Source organism: Pezoporus flaviventris, unplaced genomic scaffold (genome assembly GCF_033815535.1).
Source record: "Pezoporus flaviventris isolate CSIRO_AGI_PZ_B2104156 unplaced genomic scaffold, CSIRO_AGI_Pfla_v1 ptg000006l, whole genome shotgun sequence".
NCBI lineage: Eukaryota > Metazoa > Chordata > Aves > Psittaciformes > Psittacidae > Pezoporus > Pezoporus flaviventris.
The window spans coordinates 2,680,673-2,700,677 of NW_026892554.1; the positions used below are offsets into that span (position 1 = coordinate 2,680,673).

The 20,005-nt window shown below is 48.6% G+C and overlaps 1 protein-coding gene across 3 annotated transcripts in view; it reads left to right on the top strand.

Annotated features, from left to right (window-relative positions):
* MEGF11 (multiple EGF like domains 11) overlaps positions 1 to 18,027 on the top strand; it is a 265,958-nt gene extending 247,931 nt beyond the window's left edge. For all 3 annotated transcript variants that reach the window (XM_061446583.1, XM_061446582.1, XM_061446584.1), the window contains 4 exons: positions 3,847 to 3,913; positions 10,086 to 10,142; positions 16,128 to 16,334; positions 16,805 to 18,027. In XM_061446583.1, the coding sequence (XP_061302567.1) occupies positions 3,847 to 3,913; positions 10,086 to 10,142; positions 16,128 to 16,334; positions 16,805 to 16,965 (492 nt within the window). In that variant the 3' untranslated portion in view covers positions 16,966 to 18,027. The remainder of the gene's footprint in view (positions 1 to 3,846; positions 3,914 to 10,085; positions 10,143 to 16,127; positions 16,335 to 16,804) is intronic.
* The last annotated feature ends 1,978 nt before the right edge of the window (positions 18,028 to 20,005 follow it).

The window sequence follows — 20,005 nt, forward strand, 5'->3', positions numbered from 1 at the left end:
TAAGGGCAGAGTTGCCAGGTATGAGGTAGTTTTAACCAAACTGCTAAAATTAAAAGCTAGGATTTTTAGTGGATAAATTTACTACAAAGTATTTTTTCCTCCAGAAAAAGCAATTTTGCTTCACACTAAAAATGGAAGTATCTTGTATCGTAAAAAAAAAAATAGAAGTTAACAAATTATAGTGTGTTAAGAAATGATGGTAGCACAAAGAGACAGCTATAATCACATTTCTTCCTAATGACTGCATTCTGAAAAACTTAGAAATGTCCCCAAATCATTTCATTAGAAGAATCAATTCTAGCCCATAGCTCTTCATGCCAAATTTTGGGTTTGTGAGCTGATTTAGAAATCCTGCAAAGCTACAGCTTTTAATAGAAACCCCAAGACTTTAATAAATGTGATTCAAGTGGTGCAGCTGGATTGGAAATCAGTGTCTGTGGATTTCTGGAGGTCTGGAAATGAAGACCAAGGCTGTGGGCTCTGCTGATGGAAACTGCCAGCGCCCTTCATGGGGCTGCACTGATTTATGGGGACCGGGTATGGGGCCAGGAACTTCAGCTTCATTCTCCCACAACCACATTAAAAACCTTGCCATTCCTTGTTTGCTCCAACTGCCCCATCCAGCCATCTCATGTATCTGGTGTCAGTGTTCGTGTTCCCAGCTTTGGGGAATTACAAGGAACTGCTGGACGATGAAGGAATGACTCCTGTGTTGTCAACTGGGAGACCCCGGATGCACAGTCCGTGCCAGGAGCAGGGATGTGCAGTCACAGCTACGGCTCTCAGGCAAGGGTCGCCTCGGAAATCCTGCAGGCAACCAGCTTTATCCACGTTCTGTTCTGGGCACGTCCTTGAGGAGAGCGCCTGGTGCAAAGGTGCCCAATGAGCTGATGACACTTTACCTCATTGGGAATACACGGAGACAGAAAATGAGAAGGAACAAGATGAGGCACTAAGATGTAGCTGTCACTGCTCTGCTGCTGCTGCTGTCTGATGGGAGCTTCAAGAGCTGCGGGGCCACAAGGGGCTGTTGTGATCATTTGGCTTCACTCCCCACACAGTGCAGGGCACAGAACCACCTCTTTCAAGGGCAGTGCTGGTGGCTCTGCAGCAACAGGGTCTTTCAACCAGAGCTGGGCTTTCACATGGATTTGAAATGGGTTCCTTTCAGTGTGCTGGTATTAATCTGTCTTTGTCTCTGTGTGTATACCTCTATGTTTATGTATTTGTATACATATGCACACATCTCTGTGTGTGTGTGTGTGTGTGTGGTCGGTGTATTTGCACTGTTGCGTGCCCGGAATCTTTCTTCCAGGCTGGAGTTCAGCCCATTTGGAGCACAATTACGTGTTTGACAAATGATGAATCCTATTTGTGTACATCTTCAGTTGAATAGCTCTAAAAATACTGTGCAGGTGCTTGTAGAGACCCAGCATTGTGTGTGTGTGCGTGTATGTGCACAGTCTTTTCTACCTGTGCTGTCTCCTGCTGTGCCCACACCATGGTTTCTCCTGTGTCTGTTTAAGCCAGGGCAGATAACATTAGGTGTAAAAAAGCCCCAGAACATTGTCTGCATCCTGAGTCAAGGGAATTCAATCAGCAGGATCCAGTCAGTGAGGGCAGGGTTTTGCCTTTGGTTGTTACAAACGTTCACCCAAATGAAACCCAGTTTCTGTGATCAGATAAAAGCTTCTACATGTCAATGGGCAGTTTGTAATATATGGTGTAGTTGTCCTAAATGTGGTGTTCCTGGAAGAGAGGAGTATTTGCAGATGCTTTCCCTGGAGATAAGGGAGAGGCTTCAGACCTCTGCAGCTTTCTCCTCAGTGGCCCAGCTTTGGGGAAGCTCACAGAAGGTCAGGCTGGTTGGGAGGATCCTGCTGGTCCCCATTGCCCTATTTATAGCGGAGTTTTTGCCAGAGGAGATATCCTGACCCTAAGCCCTCCCCATTGTGGTCACTACCTAAACCAAGGGGCAGAGGAGCTGCATGGCTGCCCAGCCCCATGCCCTCCTTCTCTCTTTGGGTCCAGCATTTCCTCTTTCTGATGTATTTCTCCACCTCCCATGACTCGGTTACTCCTTGCGAGCCATGGTGTGCTCCTCGCAGCACTCAGCTGGCTAAACTTTAGCTATGGTGGTACAGAGCAGCTTACCTAGCTGCTACATGGGACAGCCCCTTTATCCCTCTCTGGCTGTGTCTGCTTTAAGCAGGTCTCTTCAAAACAGGGTTTGGGCCCTGGTCTCTCTTTGCACAGCATCCTGCACAGTGCTTCTCACCCTGGGAACCAGCTGGGATTTTATATTCCAACAGACTTCAGTACATCAGTGGGTCTTAAAACCCACTATGAAAGCTAAGCAAAAATTAATGAGACATCAGGAAAAATGAAATGGTTTGGTAATTTTGAATGCTTTGTTTAAATTTTAACCTCCTTTATTGTTATTCATTTACTTATAAATACAGTAAAATAGCAGAGCTGAGCCCTCTGAAACAGAGGCAGGAGCTTTCCTGTTTGGAAGCAGACACAGGAGAGCACTGATGGCTTCATAACTTAAATTTTTCAGAGACAGGGTTGGGATTTGCTCTTGAACTGACACTTCCTCAGGACCAGCAGATGTGGGCTTTGAGAAGAAAATGTTGAGGTGGAAAACTCAGCAACTACAGTGATTCACAGACCCTCCTTGTTGGGACTCACCCCATCACATAGAATCACAGACTGGGTTGGGCTGGAAAGGACCTTAAAGACCATCCAGTGCCAATCTTCTACTAGAGTAGGTTGTTCCGAGCCCCTGTGTCCAGCCTGGCCTTGAGCACTGCCAGGGATGGGGCAGCCACAGCTTCTCTGGGCACCCTGTGCCAGCGCCTCAGCACCCTCCCAGGGAAGAGCTTCTGCCTCAGAGCTCATCTCAGTCTCCCCTCTGGCAGGTTAAAGCCATTCCCCTTGGCCTCTCCCTACAGGCCCTTATCCAAAGCCCCTCTCCATATGCTTTGTGGTGCCCCAGTCTAGTGGACCCACACCCCCCCAACAGCAGCCCCTCTCCCTGTGCTGACCACCACAAGAAAGGCTCCAGCGAGCTCACTCCAAACCCCCCCCCCCCCCCCAAATCCCCATCCCTCAGGCTGGCACTGTGCTTGCCTCTGCTCTTGTGCTTGAGCATTATCTGGCTCAAGTGAGACTCCTATAACTGGCAGAAAATCAAAGAGCACATTGACACCTGTGCTTAATACAACTGCCACCTCCTCCAGTGGCACCACCACGCTGGCACAGGCAGGGTCCCAGCTGCCACATGGCAAGAGGTGTCTTTCCAGCAGCAGCATCTGGATGGCAGCCCTGGACTTCTCTCCACTTTTGCTGGCAGATCTGCACAGGGCTTCATGCTTCCTTATTGCCAATGTTATTTTCCTTGAATTGAGAGAAATCTTGTAGCCGTTACATCTCTGTTCCCTAAACAGATACTCAGATGTATTAGCAAATCCCCTTTGTTCCAAACAGCTCCTATCTGCATGCTTATGTAGGTGGTTTTGATCCATCCATCTCCATTAGTTGTTTTGAAACAGCCAGCATGTCACTCCATGCATACAAGCATTCCAGTCGTGATCCCTGGGTGCTGAAGGAAATCTCTGTTTTCCAGCATGCTTGTGTTCATTGCTTGGTGAAGTGACTTCCCTTTGTGATTTTCCCTAATGCTAGTGAACAACTGTCAGATTCATGCAGCTAAAGAACTGAAATGGTGAGGCCAAAGGTAACAGTCATCTCCCATTTTGATTCATGCCATCCTTGGGCTGTAGTTTTGGGTGGGAACTGTCTTTATTTCAGCATTAACCCATTATCATACTTTTTGAACAGCTCAGTAACAAAACCCTTGACAGAGAAACTGCAGACTGGAGACCCTACAGCTATCTGAATGAACTAGGTCAGTAACGTTTAAACAATCTAATCACTTTAGTAGACTTTAGAGCAATTCCAGACCCAAGTCAGCCTTTCAGAAAGGCATTAACCATAATGAAGAATATTGGTGTTGTCTTTATCTCACAGTCAGAATTGCCAATAGTGAAAGATGAAGTATTGAAAATGGTTTCCTTTACCACAGACCACACTTGGGAAAGAAGAGCCAATATTCATTCTGATCTCCCTCCTCCATTTGCTGTGTGTAATCACAACCAACTACTCTATAAATGGTTTTTTAAGGACTAACTTAGGACATTAAAAATTGAAATTTGGCATTATTTTTTTCCTTCCATGCTTAATAAAGTTCAGCACCACACACTGGCACGTCCATAAAACCGGAGCCTCTGTGGGAGCTGGAGCATGCAATACACCCTGTTATCTCCCTGTTAATCACCAAGTGGCCATTTTTCAGGCAATTTTGAATGCCCAGCCAGTGCAAACAAGCCAAGAGTGAAGTTTAATGACCCCTTCTGAGTTTATTCTCCCTGGCTTCAGTTTTAACAGGGTTTTCAGCAGCTCTTGTCTCAAACCCATCCAGACTTAGTGCTTTGGATGCTATTTGTTTTCCTATCTAAGCACTTGGAGTTTAGCTTGTCAGTAGCAAAAAGCATTTGCCCTTTCCTTTACTGGGATTACTAATACCTCACTGAAAATTTGCAGTATGGAAAGTGCAGTATTAAATGGTATTATGGGATTTTTAATGTCAACTATCTCACAGCTCACATGGCAAAGGAATTAAGACAGGGCATCACCACGCATCGCATCTTGTCACTGCTCTTTTGGTCACACACCATGCCTTGCTCCAAAGATCAGGTCTTCCCTGCATCAGGAAAATCACAAACCTGTTGAGCTTCAATGCAAAACCTCTTCCATCATTATCAACCATTAGTGTTTTCTTCTGTACAACAAGCTGCAGAACTGCTGTTGTGTTGATCTGTCCGTACCACGGAGAGCTGGGAGGGGGGGAGGATTTCCAAATGCTCCTCAAATCAAGTTCATTTTCTTTTCCCCATTTTACTGCTTTGCTCACTGCCTTTATTCTTAGCTTGCAGTGTCCGGAACTCCCTGAGTGCCAGATTTGTCCTGCATTCATGCATTTTATTTTAGTAGCAGAAGTGATGCTAAGTGCCTTTGCAGTAAGAATGATGTAGAAGTGAGAAATACTTTAGTTAAGCAAAACAGTCACTATTTTTCCATTGCATTTTGCATCCCAGATACATTTTTTCCTTGTTTTCTTTGCTTCTTCCAGAATGTTTTTTTCACACTAATTGGTAACAATGAGAGGTTTTTTCTTCCCTTTCAGTATGAAAATCAACACTTATTTGTGCTGACTTTGATGATGCTGAATTCTTGCTCAGCTCAAGGCCATTTTTGCCATAAAATGTTTTCATTTCATGGTAATCCCACAGCAATAGAAGCTGCAGATTCCACCTACGTGTGCAAATTTCAGCAGAAAGCTAAAAACTTTGATTTTGAATTGTAAACAGGTAATATCAGTGAAGCCTAATAAGCTCCCATGGGGGATCTTGACCTTTAAGCTGCATCATGCATGGAAGTACTGAAGAGTTAGAGGAAGCACCTTCTCATCCAACCGTTAGCCTTAGTTTTTATGATACTGATGCTCCAGCTGGGAGAGCAGCTGGATTCAGTTAAAAACACTTAAAATGGAAGTGGACAGCTCCTCTGCTGTGACCCCATGCAATATTATAGAGAGAAGATGGATAGAAGTTGGGAGCAGATGGAAAGCCCTCAGCTCACCTCCCTGGTTCTTCAGCCAGCAGCTCCTCTGGTTGAGGCAGTGGTGCCAAAGAACAGGCTCTTTGGATGAACCCGGCTCACAGGAATGTCTGTAGGCTTGTTCGGAATTGCAAGTGTCATAAATATGAATTAGAGCTGGGGGAAAGGAAATCATCAGAATATCTGTGTGAAAATTGCCTGAGCCACTCATCTGCTAAAACCTGCGAGCACAAGGGGTTTTCTTAATTCCCTTTTTTTAACCCTTGACCTCTGCAAGGGATTTCTGATCAGATCTGTGCTCAAGGTTGGATGTGGTCCAGACCTATCCCAGGCTGACACCTTCTGTATTTTGATCTGCAGCATACCTTCACTTCTCAGGGTCATGGCTGTGCTCAGACTGGATATAAGGACTCAGGGACTCTTCTGACGGGGACAAACTTGCTTCTCCATTCCATGCTGGATTTAGGCTTAGATCCCACTTCGATCTCCAAGCTCAGGGAGAGCAGGAGAAGCAGCTACTCCCAAGCTACTCACTCAGGAGTGGGGCTGGCAGCTCAGCAGAAGCAGAGCCCTGCTGCTCAGCTGATGGAGGGCATTGTGCCCTTTTCTGTGTGCTTGGCACCACAGCCCCTCACTTCCAAGCAATGTGTCTTTAGTTCTGTGTCTATAAGAGGGTCAACAGGATGCTTTCTGGAAATACCATGTACTTTCTATTTGCTTGTGTATCTCGTAAAGGCGATCCCACAGGTAACAGGCACGTGAGTGCTTTTATTAACCCCTCTTTGCTCTCCTTGCTCTTGCAGGCTGTGCTTTTACAGCTTTGGAAATCGCCTTTTGATTGCTCCCAGTTTGCATCATTGGCTTTTGCTCAGCCAGGAGTCATCCCTTGGATATTTTATTTGGAAAGGGAAAGGAAGAAAGATGTTCTCTGAGGGAGCAGAGAAAGGGCTGCTCGCACCAAGGGGATATCTTACCTGTTTTACAGGACTTCAGCTGCCAGGTTTGGGTTCTTTCCAACTGGGAAATGCAAGGAGCAGAACAAAGCTTGTATTTCCTTGGGAGCTTCAAATATCAGGCTTTGTCAGAGAGAAAATCATACCTGTTAAATGGAGTCTAGTGATGAGCACATTGCACAAGTCATTCTCATGGATCAGCACTTGACATATCAGGATTTGGGGTATCTGTGGTGTCAAGGAAAGGCAGCTTTGTCACTTTTGCCATGTGTCACTACTTGTTTAATGCAGCTTAGTCCCACTAATTTCAAGGAATGCCTTGTCTTTGCATTTCCTGTTCACTGTCTCGTTGCAGAACCGGAATTGTTTGCCCACTAACCTCTCTCCTCCAGTCCAGTCTGCGTTACACAACTGCAGAGTCCATCTTCCAGCTTCTATTCCAAGCAAGTCAAATGTCCTAAACCACCCCCTGAGTTCAGAAAAGGTTGTTATGCTCATTAGTTGGAGTGCTGGGCCCAGCAGGCTGCAGACAAAACTGGTTCTATCTGTAATGTTTTCCTAACAGCAGTGCTCAGAGCAGAGCCTGGAGTGTGATCTGCAGCACATCCCGAGTGACTCAAGGTTTGGGTCAGACCTGACTTTGCATCTTTCTCAAAGCCAAAAGGTGGGGAAAAACATTCCCAACCGAGACTGTGATTTCACCCCGCAGACAATTTAACTCCAGATTTAAACCTGGCCTTTCCTGAAGAGCCAGATTCCTGCCCTGTTCAGGCCCCTTCCACATTAATTGCTTTTGCAGTTTAAAAAATAACATATCTATTATTCATTTCACTCCCTGAGGAATGCAGTGAATAGGCAAAAATGGGTCATAAACCCACAGAATTATAAGACATGGAAGAAGACTAAAGGCAGAATTACAGGGAACAGGTTGGGAAGGGCTTTGAGAGGTTGTGCAGCCCTCCCAAGGCAGCACCAACCCTGCCTGTATCTATCTTTTCTAGCAGGCATATCCCAGCTTTTCTGAGCCATCCTCCCTTAAGAAGGATTCTCAGTTTTCTACAGCTACACTGGAGTGAGCTCTGAGCATGGCAAAGTGCTGCTTTGCAGCTCAGGGTGAGCAAGGACTGCCTGCTGCCCAGCTCAGAACCAGAAGTTGGGTTCACTCAGCTGAACCCTGTGTTCACCCCGCACCTGCCCTCCAGCAGGGTCTAACGAGTCTGGGCTAACTCCGAGCAGACATAGTGATGTCTGTGGCTGCAGAAGCCCTTCCAGACATGTCTGACATCTGCAATGGCACTGGCAGGAGCTCACAAAAACATGCTCAGAACGTGGAGTCCTTCCTCTCCAAGCCACCAAAAGTGCTGGTTGATATCGCTGAGGCCTCACAGCAGCTCCAAGGCTCCAGCCTTCATCCGGGTCTTCACGGTCATGGGGATCATTCCTGTAAAGATCTGATGAGGATGCTCAGAACAGATGCAACACTCTTGCACAGGGATGCACTGTGCAGTGAGCACAGGTAACCATTCCCTGGGTAACCTCTGTTTCCATAGATCATCTGTTCCTCATGGTCCTTATTCTAAGCATCTCCTTAATGCCCAGCAGTTACGAGGACATTGTCCTTCGGGATCACTCCCGTGTTTTTTGCTCCTTGCTTTGTCTCTAACTCTGAAATAGCTGGTCAGTATTTTACAGGTCATGATCTTGAGCAGTTATTCATCCCAGCCCTCCAAAGCCAGGTCTTTCCCGTGTTGCTGTTGCTCTATTTGAGCAATGCTGTGTCCAATGCACCTTCCCATGGGTCAGCCTGGGGTTCCTTTGTTTCCCTGCTGCAGCTTTCTCTTTGTGGGTACGGCCCCCTTCACCCTCTGAGCCCGTTTGTGTGCCCAGCAACACTCCAGCCTTGCTCTGTGTGGTATGAGCTGCTTCTTACCAGAGGCTCCTGAGTGTGTGCCTGTGAAGCTGCCCTGCTTGGGTGTTCTGCCCATGAGGGCTGGCTCAGCCCTGCCAGGAGGACGTGTGATCACCAGGAATGGCCTTTGGGAACACCACTGCTGGGAAAGAGAGCACCGGCGCTGTGGATGTGAGCCAAGGGATGAATCAGCTCCATCCTCTTCACTCAGGACTCTGCCCTAGAGAATGCAGGAGAGAAGAAAAGCACACAGCAAATACTGCTATGTGAAAGAGCTTCCCCGCTGTGCCCAAACCACCCGCTCAGCCTTGCCCTCTGCTGCTTCCTTCAGGGAGTAAGTCTGGGAATTGACTCAGGACAAGTGGTGGGAAACAAAGCAGAAGGTGCTCAAAAGCTTTGGGCAGTCACTCTTGGCTAGAAAGGCAAGAGCCCCATCAGAGAGAGCCAGTTGTGAACTACAGCCCTTTTCCTGTGCTCAGGATGGACACTCTGCAAAGGGGGGTGGCTTTGATGTGCCAGTAACGCATTTATTGTCTAATGTAGTGATTTTCCTTATTCACCAAAAGCAAAGGTGCTGTGAACAGGGGACCAGTACAGCATTGCCAGTGGTAGTGACATCTGCTTCTATAGAGACCAGAGGACATACAAGGACAAAGAGCTGGGAGACCTCTGGGACATGCTGTTTGCAAGGCGCTTTTACCAGCATAACTTAGTTACTTGATTGGGAATCCCATAAGCCACAAGGACATTTCTATCTCTGTAACCAAATTTGTGTTGATTTTGCTAGTCAGTAAGAAATAGCAGACTCTATAGTTAAAAAGATTTTAAGGCTTCCATTAGATTTGCCTTTTGATTGATATCTAGGATCATTAGCAGTAAAGGTTCCCATCCCCTTCTATCTTTGCTTCTGTAAGGGACAAAGCTGCATGAGGCAGAAGTCTTTGCTGTCAGCTCTGTTCTCAGTTACTGCATTTTCAGGCCTCTGTAGTCACTTGGGGCCTGTGGTCACTGCAGTTCTTGAACTGTGCAAATTGATAAGCAAGCCATAGTAGGTAATAGAGAAGGATTGTGCACACCTCAGAATCTAAGACTGTGAGTTAAATACCATACTGTCCACGAGGAAGCAAAGCCCAGAATTGGCCACAGGGTAATGTAACGGAACCTGTGGACTCAAGTTTGGAAGGAGATGGTTTAGGCTCCTACTAATCCAATCCAGTGTTTCAGTAATAACCATACCAGCAGATGATGTTTTCTCACTGTTCTCCTGATGGATAGCTGCTCCTGGTAAAGAGCAGTGCCCTGCATCAGGAAAGCCCTTCCTTTCAGGGAAGCTCTTAAGCATATGCATAATTCTAGGCATGCACAGAACCCCCACTGCACTGAGTGCATGCTTACAGCTGAGGATGTGCTTAAGAGCCTCCCTAAATGAGGGCCTTGATGTACAATTTAGGGGAAAGAATATATGCTGCTCAGTCGTCAACGCAATCCAATTTACATAAATATTTATTTGTTTTCCATTATATATCATTTCCATGCAGGTGCTTGTGGGATGGATAGACGTCAGAACACATACATAATGGAAAAAAGCTTCAAAGGTATGGTATCCAGTGCCTGCAGCCACCCTGGCAAACAGTTTGAGGAGGGTGTCCTAGAAGAGGTGAGATAGGAGAGACCTGAGCACCCGGGAGCAGGGCCACGCAGAGGCAGAAAGGGACAGAGCCATTACCTACAACATACGCTCAGCTGGCAGCACTCCTGACTCCGAGCCAGATGTCTGGGGCCCATGAATTATGGATTCAAGTCTTTACAAGGCTGGAGGCTCCTGCCTCAGCAAAGCAGCAGGAGACAAGAAAGGGAGGGCTCTGCTGCAGGGACAGGAGGTGCAGGTGGAGCTGTCTGGCCAGGGGAACCTCTTTTAGGACCCATTAGTCATCTACAAGGGCTTCCTGGTGGCAGGTGCTGATGACAGACTGGTGCATTTGCCTAAGTTGTGGCTCCGTAAGGCTCTTGGCTCTCCAGAGCTTAAACAAAGCCACTGGAAAACAAGCTGACCCTGCTGCGTGGCCTTGCTGCAAGAGATTTATAGCAGAGCTTGAGAACAGACCTCGCTCAGAACATTAACCAGTCACGCTGGCACGAAGCAATTCATGGGCATTGACTCCAGGGCAGCTCTAAAAAGGGCTTGTAGATGAGTCACGAGCACAAGGCCCAGCGGTTTGACGTTTCACTTGTCCTCCAGGTTTACATTCAGAATACTCCAGTTCAGTGTGGACTTCAAGACCACTTGGCACAGTGGTCCCTGCAAGCTCCTCATAGTGTGGGCTGGGTTTGTGGTACAGGAGATGGAGCAAGGAGGCTGTCTCCCTCAGAACACGCAGGTTTCAGGCTGAAGTCTTTGGTCTGAATCCCAGACTGTTGTGTCTGCACACACCAGCTGGGAATGTCCCTCCCTCAGCCCAGCAGGTGAACACTGCACAATGTCCTTGTGCTGGTATCAGCTGAGTGACAGGGAAAATGGTACCTCCACACAGGGCCGGTGTCAAGGCGCTCGCTGGTTTGCTATGGCCAAGGTGTTACTGAGCAAGACCTTTACCTGAGCTAACAAGGGACACTGAAAGTGCACATAAAAAGCAATGACCAGCTTATAGCCAGGCCTAGAGAGCACCACTTTGTAGCTGCTGTTTACAAGATAAAGTGGCATAATATTGCTAAAACATCACCTTAACACCCAGGCTTGCCGGAGGAAACCACCGATCCATGGCAAAGTCCTTCCCTATAAAACTAGATTATGTATGTAGATTTGGCTCAGGCCACTGGTTTCAGCTCCTTCAATGATTCTCTTATTCTAGTCGGGCAGGTTGTTCTCTTCCCACGGAACTATGAACGTCAAGATTAGCTTCAACTAAATTACTGTGCTTAAAAAGTCAAAAAGCTGCTTTGAACATATGCAGGAGCAATCCCCATCCAGAGACAGTCACACAGCGTGGGGCACCCCAGGGTGAATGGGAGACGAGGAATCACAGGAACAGCAAACTGTGAATGCATTTCCTGCTGCTGCACGTTCTGGTCATTATTTAGGATGTGAGCCACTTTCTTTACATGTTTATCACTTGTAAATTGAACACTCGGGCTTGGAAGCCGTGTCAGGGAGGCTGATGTGTTCTGGCTCTGCTGGCGCTGACAGGGGCAGGATGCTGGGGACACAGGAACACACCTGACATCCCAGGGGGGCTCTGAACATCACCTGCAGGCAGTTGGCAGAGATTGCTCAGGAGCATTTGCCCTTGGATGGCTACAGGCTTGCAGCAGCTCAGTCTGAAGGTCAGGCTCTGGGTTCAGGCAGCCCGGGGGCACTCTCATTCCCAGGAGGAGCTGGGTGATGGGCCCTATGCTCAGTGTGCAGTTCTCCTTGCCCTTGCCAGGTCTTGTGTTAGCCCTGCCTAGCTAAATTCATATGGAAGATGGAGAGAAGGTATCTTCTAAGCTGGGTCATTCACATGAAATGAACTCCCAGTCCCAAACAATTGGATTCTGTCAGCAAGAAGACTTGGCAGGCGGGTGCTTTGTTCTTACGTACTTTAATGCAGTTTAAAGATGTCTTTTCCCATCAGTATCTGCTAGGTCTCACTGGAGAAAGCTTGCCCTGCAGTTGAAAATGGTGTTTGGTGCTGACCCCAGGCCAGAGCATTGCATAGGATGCTCTGCCAGGAGGGCACACGGTTGGTCCCAGGGCTGATGCACTGGTGGATTAATGTGACCTCAGGCTTTGCACGATAGCCAGCAAAGTCCCACCCCTTCAAAACACTGGTGCACCTGCCCCAGGGGCTCAGGGCTTGGTTCAGCGTGGTTCATTTGTTTGGTGGATGGGAATGTGTCCCACAGCTGTGTCACACCCCAAAAAGCAGCACTAAGCTGTCGCTGTGTTGCTGTCCTGGAGCAGCCAAGGTTAGGCAGGTTAATGACAGCAGCCAGCAAGGCACGCTATGCTGAACGTCACCCATGCATGGGATTACACAGCAGGAGAACGTGTTTCACCTGCATGCATCATAGTGCCTTAGCACTTGAAATGTGGCTGTAGGTACCAAGGTTGGGCATCAGGATGCCAGAGGATTATCAGAGAGGAGCCTGCTCTGTGGGAGGAACAAGTACATTTCCAGTCCCTGGTATCAAAACTAAAACCTTCAAAGGTCTGGTGATTGGTATCCAGGCAACACAGAGACAGGGACTTCAAAATTAGAGCCTATTCCCCATATTTCCATATTTCCCCATAGATCTCGTGTATCCAGCTGATGGGGTGCTCACAGCGAGTGCTGTGGCACCACTACAAGAGCTCAATACACAGGGGGCCGATGAGGCAGCATGGCCAGAGCTCGCACGTGTCCTACAGGGTGATTGGGATGAGGCTTCCTAAATCATTTGTTCTGGGTTAGCACTTCTTGCTTACCCCCAAGCCCCCTTCATAACAAAGTGACTCAGACACTTCTATAGCCTTGAGAGTTAAATTCCCTGTGATCTTGTGCATAACACATCTTGTGGCTAAGGTGTATAGCACACTGCCACGCACACACTGGTGCTCCGTAAGTTTTATTGCATCCAGAGCAAAGGGTCTAGTCCCCAGCTAGACACAGAATTCCCATTTACGTCAGTGGGAATTGGCGTGCTGATTCCCAGTATCTTCTGGGAAAAGGCAGCTCTCAGGAGAGGCCAAATGAGTCTGGGCAGCCCAAGTGGGATTTCACCGGTCTCTTCTGGGAAGGGAAGTGCTGGTGCTGTGGCTCCAGCCTGAGGGCACCTGTCTGGGAGGTGGTGTCAGCCCCAGCAGCCCTGCAGCTGCATTTTAGCTTAGGGAGGTAAAAGCAGCTGAGCTGGACTTGATAAAATGCAGGATGTGCTGGGATTTTTGCCTAAGCCAGCTCTGAGGTACCCACTTCCATGAGCAGATGAGTACTGACCCACACAGCTATTAACCTGCAGCACTGCAGGAGCAGGACTTGTCACCATCCCCCTTTGTCGTGGTAGCAGCCAATGGTCTTTTATAATCTACATTTAATGACTCAGAGCCCAGCTCTGTTTTGAGCTCCAAGCCCCTGTGTCCAACCTGGCCTTGAACACTGCCAGGGATGGGGCAGCCACAGCTTCTCTGGGCACCCTGTGCCAGCGCCTCAGCACCCTCACAGGGAAGAGCTTCTGCCTAAGAGCTCATCTCAGTCTCCCCTCTGGCAGGTTAAAGCCATTCCCCTTGGCCTGTCCCTACAGGCCCTTGGCCAAAGCCCCTCTCCAGGTTTCCTGCAGCCCCTTTAGGCACTGGAGCTGCTCTAAGGTCTCCCCTTAAGGAGCCTTCTCTCCTCTTTTGCAAGTCTTGCTGTCCTCTCACCCCAGATTCAGAGCTGGTTTATTACAGGCTGCCCAGGCTCTCCTGCCTGCCTGTAGTAAGCAGCAGAAGCTGTGACCTGCTGGCAGGTAGAGCTGAGCCTTTCTTTGTCTCAGAACAAACCAAAAGCCTCAGGGCTGAGTCTGTCATCTGGGCCGTGTCCCTGGAGCTGCTCCTGCTCCTGCTCCAGCCTCCAGCAGCACCGGGAGCTCTCAGCTCCTCGCCTGCAGGAGCCATTCACCCATAGCACAACCTTCCCAGGGACTCAGGAACAGCCCCTGACCATGCAGGTATTTTTAGCCTAAAGATTTGCATTTTACAAGAGCATTTGTTAGTCTTCGCCTGTTGTCTGCTCACCTTTAAACACCAACCAAGCCCGCACTGTGCGGCACCTTCCTTTAAGTCATATACATAGAAAAAGCTGCTAACACTGAGCTCACCCATGTGCAGAAGTCTTACGGGGTTGCTCCATTGCTCAATAGGACAGGATGGGACAGCTTTCCGCTGATGTGCCTATACTGGGATGGGGTTGGGAAAGCTGGAGGGCCCAACCCTAGCGTCTGCAGCCTGGGAATGTTTGTGTGGCTTTGGTTCTTGTCTCCTGTGCTCTACCGAACAGACGCGCTTCACTCTGAAGCAAAGGCACCGCTAACGTCACCCAGGCTGAACTCAGAGGAGGAGTTCATAGCTCAATGAGCACTGCACTGGTGCCAGGGGCCTCACGTCCCTCATGGTCCCACATGGTGCAGCTGGTTTGCTTTGAGGTGGAGCTTCCCACAGCTGGTTTCACTCACCCTGATGGCTGAAGGCTCACAGGATTTGCTCCCATCACTGAAATTAGAGCACAGAAACTCAGTAGCTCCCTGCAGGATACAACCTGACTCCTTGCTCTGGGTGCCTGCTCAGGGCAGCTCCCCTCAGTGCTGAGCCAAGGCAAAGGGCACCAGGCCCGGGGTGAGGATGGACACACAGCCACAACCCCTGAGCTGAGGGAGGGAGAATCACAGCAAGGAGTGAAGCAAACCTGAGGAGTGAGTGAGGAGGTCGGGGAGGACAGGCGCAGAGGTGAGGTTTGTAAAGGAGAAGCGATATCTTGTTGTCTGTCTATTTCTTAACCTGCATTTCTCTTTTTGTCTCCCATACTAGACAGCGGGGGCAGCTGGGATTGCAGCTATTTTGCAAGTCCCGCTATTTCACCAGGAGTATTTCATATATACCAGGATCTGCCTTTGTACTGTAACCCAGCACAAGAAAATGCCTCATCTTTCATTGCATCGCTCTAATTCTAAATTACTGGCACTGCCCAGCAGGATGCACACGGCAGCAATGGCACGTTCTTGAATGTCCATTTATTCTCTCTTGTTTTTTATGTTTAAAGCAAGACTGGCACTGTACCCTGCAGCAGCCCAGGGGCACTCACACAGGAGACTGTGGTTACAGCTCTCACACCAACCCTGTTCTCCCCGTGTAGTGCCTCCTCCGTCACCATCTCCTGTTTTCTCCAGCCTAGGGTAGAGGAGCAGTAGATTATGTTCAGCAAGGGGGGGGGGGGGCTGGGGGGGGAGAAGTAAAAGGCAAAGCAAAAGCAAGGCTCAGATGGAGGCTTGTTCCCCTTGTGGAAACCCAAGTGTTCCCCACTAGCAGGAGCAGCCTCCTCCCAGTCTTAATGGCAGTGGGAATATGAAGTTGGCTTTTCCTGGTGCTGGATAGCCCCAGAAACCAGAGCTCTCAGGGGACACGCACTGCACTGATGCAGTTCTAAGCCTGCTGGAAATGTTCTGTATTCAAATCTATGGCATTGGATGTTGACCAAAGCCCCAGGACACCAACCCTGTAGCTGGCCCAACAGGCCGGGGACCAGCAGAAGGTCCTGCTGGCAGAACCGACATACCACAGCCATGTGGAGTGGGATTAAAACTCCTTAGGCATTAGGGGGAGGGAGGGAAGGATGCCACCTCCAATTCAATACTGCAGTAAATGATAACTAGAACCTTTTACAGGAAAACCTGAGGTTTTGATTTCTCTCCTGCTAGTGAGTGTGGATGCAATGGTCTGGATCCACCCCGAGCACACGTATCGGGTGTCTGTGCTGGATGCTTCGAGGATCTTCCTTACCCCCTGCCCCCTTGTCCCCCACACTTGTGCAGAGGTTGAATTAACCTAGGGAAGCTCATGGTGCTAACACTGCCACTCCCCTCTTGTTTTGCAGATTATATGAAAGAATCTGTGTGCAGCTCCAGCACTTGTTCCCTGAACAGCAGCGAAAACCCATACGCCACCATCAAAGACCCCCCCATTTTAACATGCAAACACTCCGAGAGCAGCTACGTGGAAATGAAATCGCCTGGGCACAGGGAGTCCCCATATTCAGAAATGCCAACTTCATCGACCGCCAATAAAAACATCTATGAAGTTGGTAAGAGGGGCAGGAGGCAGAGGGGCTGTTGGGGTGTTTATTGCAGGTGCTGGTGTGTTTCCTTTTCCCCTTTTCCTAAGATGGATACGGCACAGTGCAGGGAGGTGCCGGCCATGGGAGAAGCCCTGTGCCTTCGTGTGTTAAGTTGGGGAGTTGATCCCGGATAGGGGGCTTGTGCAAGGCTGGGGGATGTGAGCGTGGTACCGCTCCTCTTCACGCTTTTGTTTTAAACTGCTGCAGTCCAGCTGCAAGACACTGCAAGAGCAGAAGTGTTGGTCGTTTGAAGCCGCTGTCTGCAGGGCTTTGGGAACTGCCTGCTCTTGGCTCTGGTGTTTTCCTCCCTAGTCTGCTCCATGTGCTGACGGTAATGCTGGAGGAGATGAGTTGGGAAGTTGAGTGACAAAACACACGCGTAACTAGCCTCGGGAGAGCTGCAGGTTACCATAACCCAGCTTTCCTTGCTTCCCCAGAGCCCACTGTCAGCGTGGTCCAAGACGCCCGTGGTCGGAGTGCCAGTTACCTCCAGAATCCATATGACCTGCCTAGGAACAGTCACATTCCTGGTCACTACGACCTCCTCCCCGTAAGGCACAGCCCAACACACGGGCCATCTTGGGACAAGCAGTCTTAAAAGGATGAACTTCACTGGTGCACTGTGCTGCAATCACAAACTGAGGAAGCAAAAGAGAAGACAATCCTTTTCTGGGCTGCAGGATGCTGATGGGACTTCAGACTGTCTTACACAAGGACCTAACGTAACACAACATCAGCTTGGGCCAACTGCTGCTGCATGATGTTATTTATAAAGACATTTTTATATGGGTAACAGGACCTACACATGACTGGAGTCCATCACCCCAGGAAGGTGTCTACGTGCTCCAGGCAAAAACTCTCCGTGGCGTGTATTCTAACCCTGGCTTTGCTGTACAATAAAACACACAACCATGCTAAGTAGAAGGACTTAGAGATGTACATTTCTACCAACTACATCAAGAACCCTTTTACTGTTAGGAACAAGGTGACTTGGAACACACTGGGATATATTTTACTTCTTTGTCATGGAAATGGACGTTTTTCTGAATGAAAGCAGGGAACCTTGTCATTTCACTGTCTGGAAACCCCATTTGCTGCCATGACCATGTGCAACCTGTGCAGATCACTCTTGGTAACTAGCATGGAGATTTTTCTCTTTCTATTCAGTACCAGGGTCCTTGAGCTGAGGAATATTAACACAGACACGGTCTGTGCAGGTTCTAAAATGTAACAGTTTGGCAAATGTCCACTGATCTTTGCTAATGACTTGAGTTTCAGCAATGGGCCTCACACCCAGCTTACCACAGATTTAACAAGGTATAAAATACTCCAATTGGCACAAATAGGCTTTAATTTCCCTTATACAACTTTGATTTTTGTCAGATAAAGCCACCAGAGCTGTCAGGCAGTGCAGACTGATGCACCTTCATTTCCTGCCCTGGGACGCTGCAGGTTTGCACAGACTAACCCTGGTTTGGTTTCCTTTCCTAAAGGGAAGCCATATCCCCTCCTCCAGCCCATCGTTACCAATCATCTCACCATGATTCCCTTACAGCATGCCATTTATGACCCTCTTTAATTTGATGTGCATTACCATGTAGTGCATCTTTATCTGCTGATGATTCTACCTGAAATGTCATTAAATTGAGCTGAAACTGGGGTTTGTGTTTCAGCAGCTGTTTGGGAAGGGATTATCAAGGGGTTGGCCATGGTGAAGTTTTGGACTAAGCCACCATGAGTATATTTTCTATATCTTTATTGACCTAGGAAGTAGAATCCTTGCTGTTAAGCAGTTCCTTGTAGATTTTGAGCATGAAGTAGTATCGACTCTCCATATGTAATGGTATTAGGCAAACGCAGAAGTAGCAAGTTAATTGCCTCTTAAGTATAAACCACACCATTCTGTTGCACATTCGCCAGTCTGATGGAAGCAGAAGAGCCCCAAGCCAGCACCACTCAGTTTGCTCAAAGCATGACCACTTGTGTACCCTGCTGGTCTGGGGGATTGGTCAGAGGAGCCTTCCAGCTTGGAGCAATGACCTGATCCCAGCTCTGAGCCACACCAGGATCAAGTGTCGGATCACTTGGAGCACCCTGGTGGGGATGGAAGCCCTGGCACGGTGGTACCAGCCCCTGGCAGCCTGCACAGCACCCCTGGGTGCAGCACCACAACACGCTCCCATCAGGGCATGGGGAGCCCCAGTGATGGAGCTGGGTGGGCTCTGGACCCCTCCAGAGCAGCAGATCTTCATCCTGCAGGATAACACATACATAGTTACATGAATGCTGCATGTGTGCATGGGGGCAGTGACTGAGCAGCAACAGTGATTTTATTTTCCAGGACAGCCTTATTTGAGATGTAAGCAGACAATTATTTTGTAGGGCCAGTAGGGATATATTTTATGTACAGGAATAGAAAGACTTACCTCAAAAGTATCCCGAGAAAGACAATTTGCAAAGGAACTCTCTTGGTAGAGACCCACCTGACAACCGAGCACAAGCAGTCCAGCTGCTGCCTGACCACCAGCTCTGTGTTGCTGTAAAGTCCATGAGACTCCAGGGAGCAGGGCTGTGCTCCATTATTTTTCCAAAGCTGGGTTTTCACACCAAATGCAGTGATGTGCATAGAGCTTAAGAGGAGAACAAATGCAGCACCTAAAAATGTGTATGAGCATTAGCTTTGAACAGGCACCGAAATGGCAATACTTTTTTAAGGCAAGGCAGATTTGTAATATATTTGTTCACTGTGCAGAGGTATCCCACCTTGTACAAAATAAATGGAATTTCTCTCAGTGTGTACTTCTCCAACATCCTCCTTTGCAGACTGAAGCTTCCAGCCCCTGATCAGGTCGGAGTGCTCCAGGCGGTGCGACTGGTTACAGAGGGGCTGCCACCCTCAATGAAAGCACCCCCCAGGATCAGGTTTCTCACCCAGAAGAGACAGGATTTCTCAGAAAACAGTGCTGTGATTCAGCTGCAGCTGGGACCTTCATTCTAGCTTTAAAACACAAGGAATGGCTCTGCATGTATCTTTGTTACAGCTGTCAGCAGTTTAACCTCAGCGGGGCTGAGCAGTGCACAAACCCAGCCAAGCTCCCGCGTACCTACAAAGAGCACCAGGGCTCTGGTTTTCGGTGCTCCGTGGCACTATCAGGTTGTTGTGCCTTCAGGAGGATACAGAGCAGCACAGTCACTGTCCTGCCCCCAGCAGGGATGAGACAGGACACCAGCAGCTACCGCAGCAGGTCTGACCACGCACCCAGGGAGCCTCATCAATGCCTCAAGAGCACAGAACTGCAGCAGAACATCTCCACAGTTAACAATGCCAGGCAGCCCTGAGCGCTGCCACCGGCTGAAGCTCTTCCAATATTTGTACTGCATATTTCCAGAAACCTTGTTAACTAAAGCCCAGCATGTAATCTCCTCTTGATGTGACAAGCCACACTCAAGAAGCTGTTTAAGGCTGGAAATTCATCAGGTTGGACATGATAGAATCAGTAGCTGTAGCTGAATGAAAATGTCTTAAAAATCAGAACAATAACATGCCCTTTCTGCTTAAGAGGCAGAACCTCACCTCCCATCAAACACCAGGACCACTGACACTCACTGAACAGCTTCATAACAGTGAAGGCTGGGAC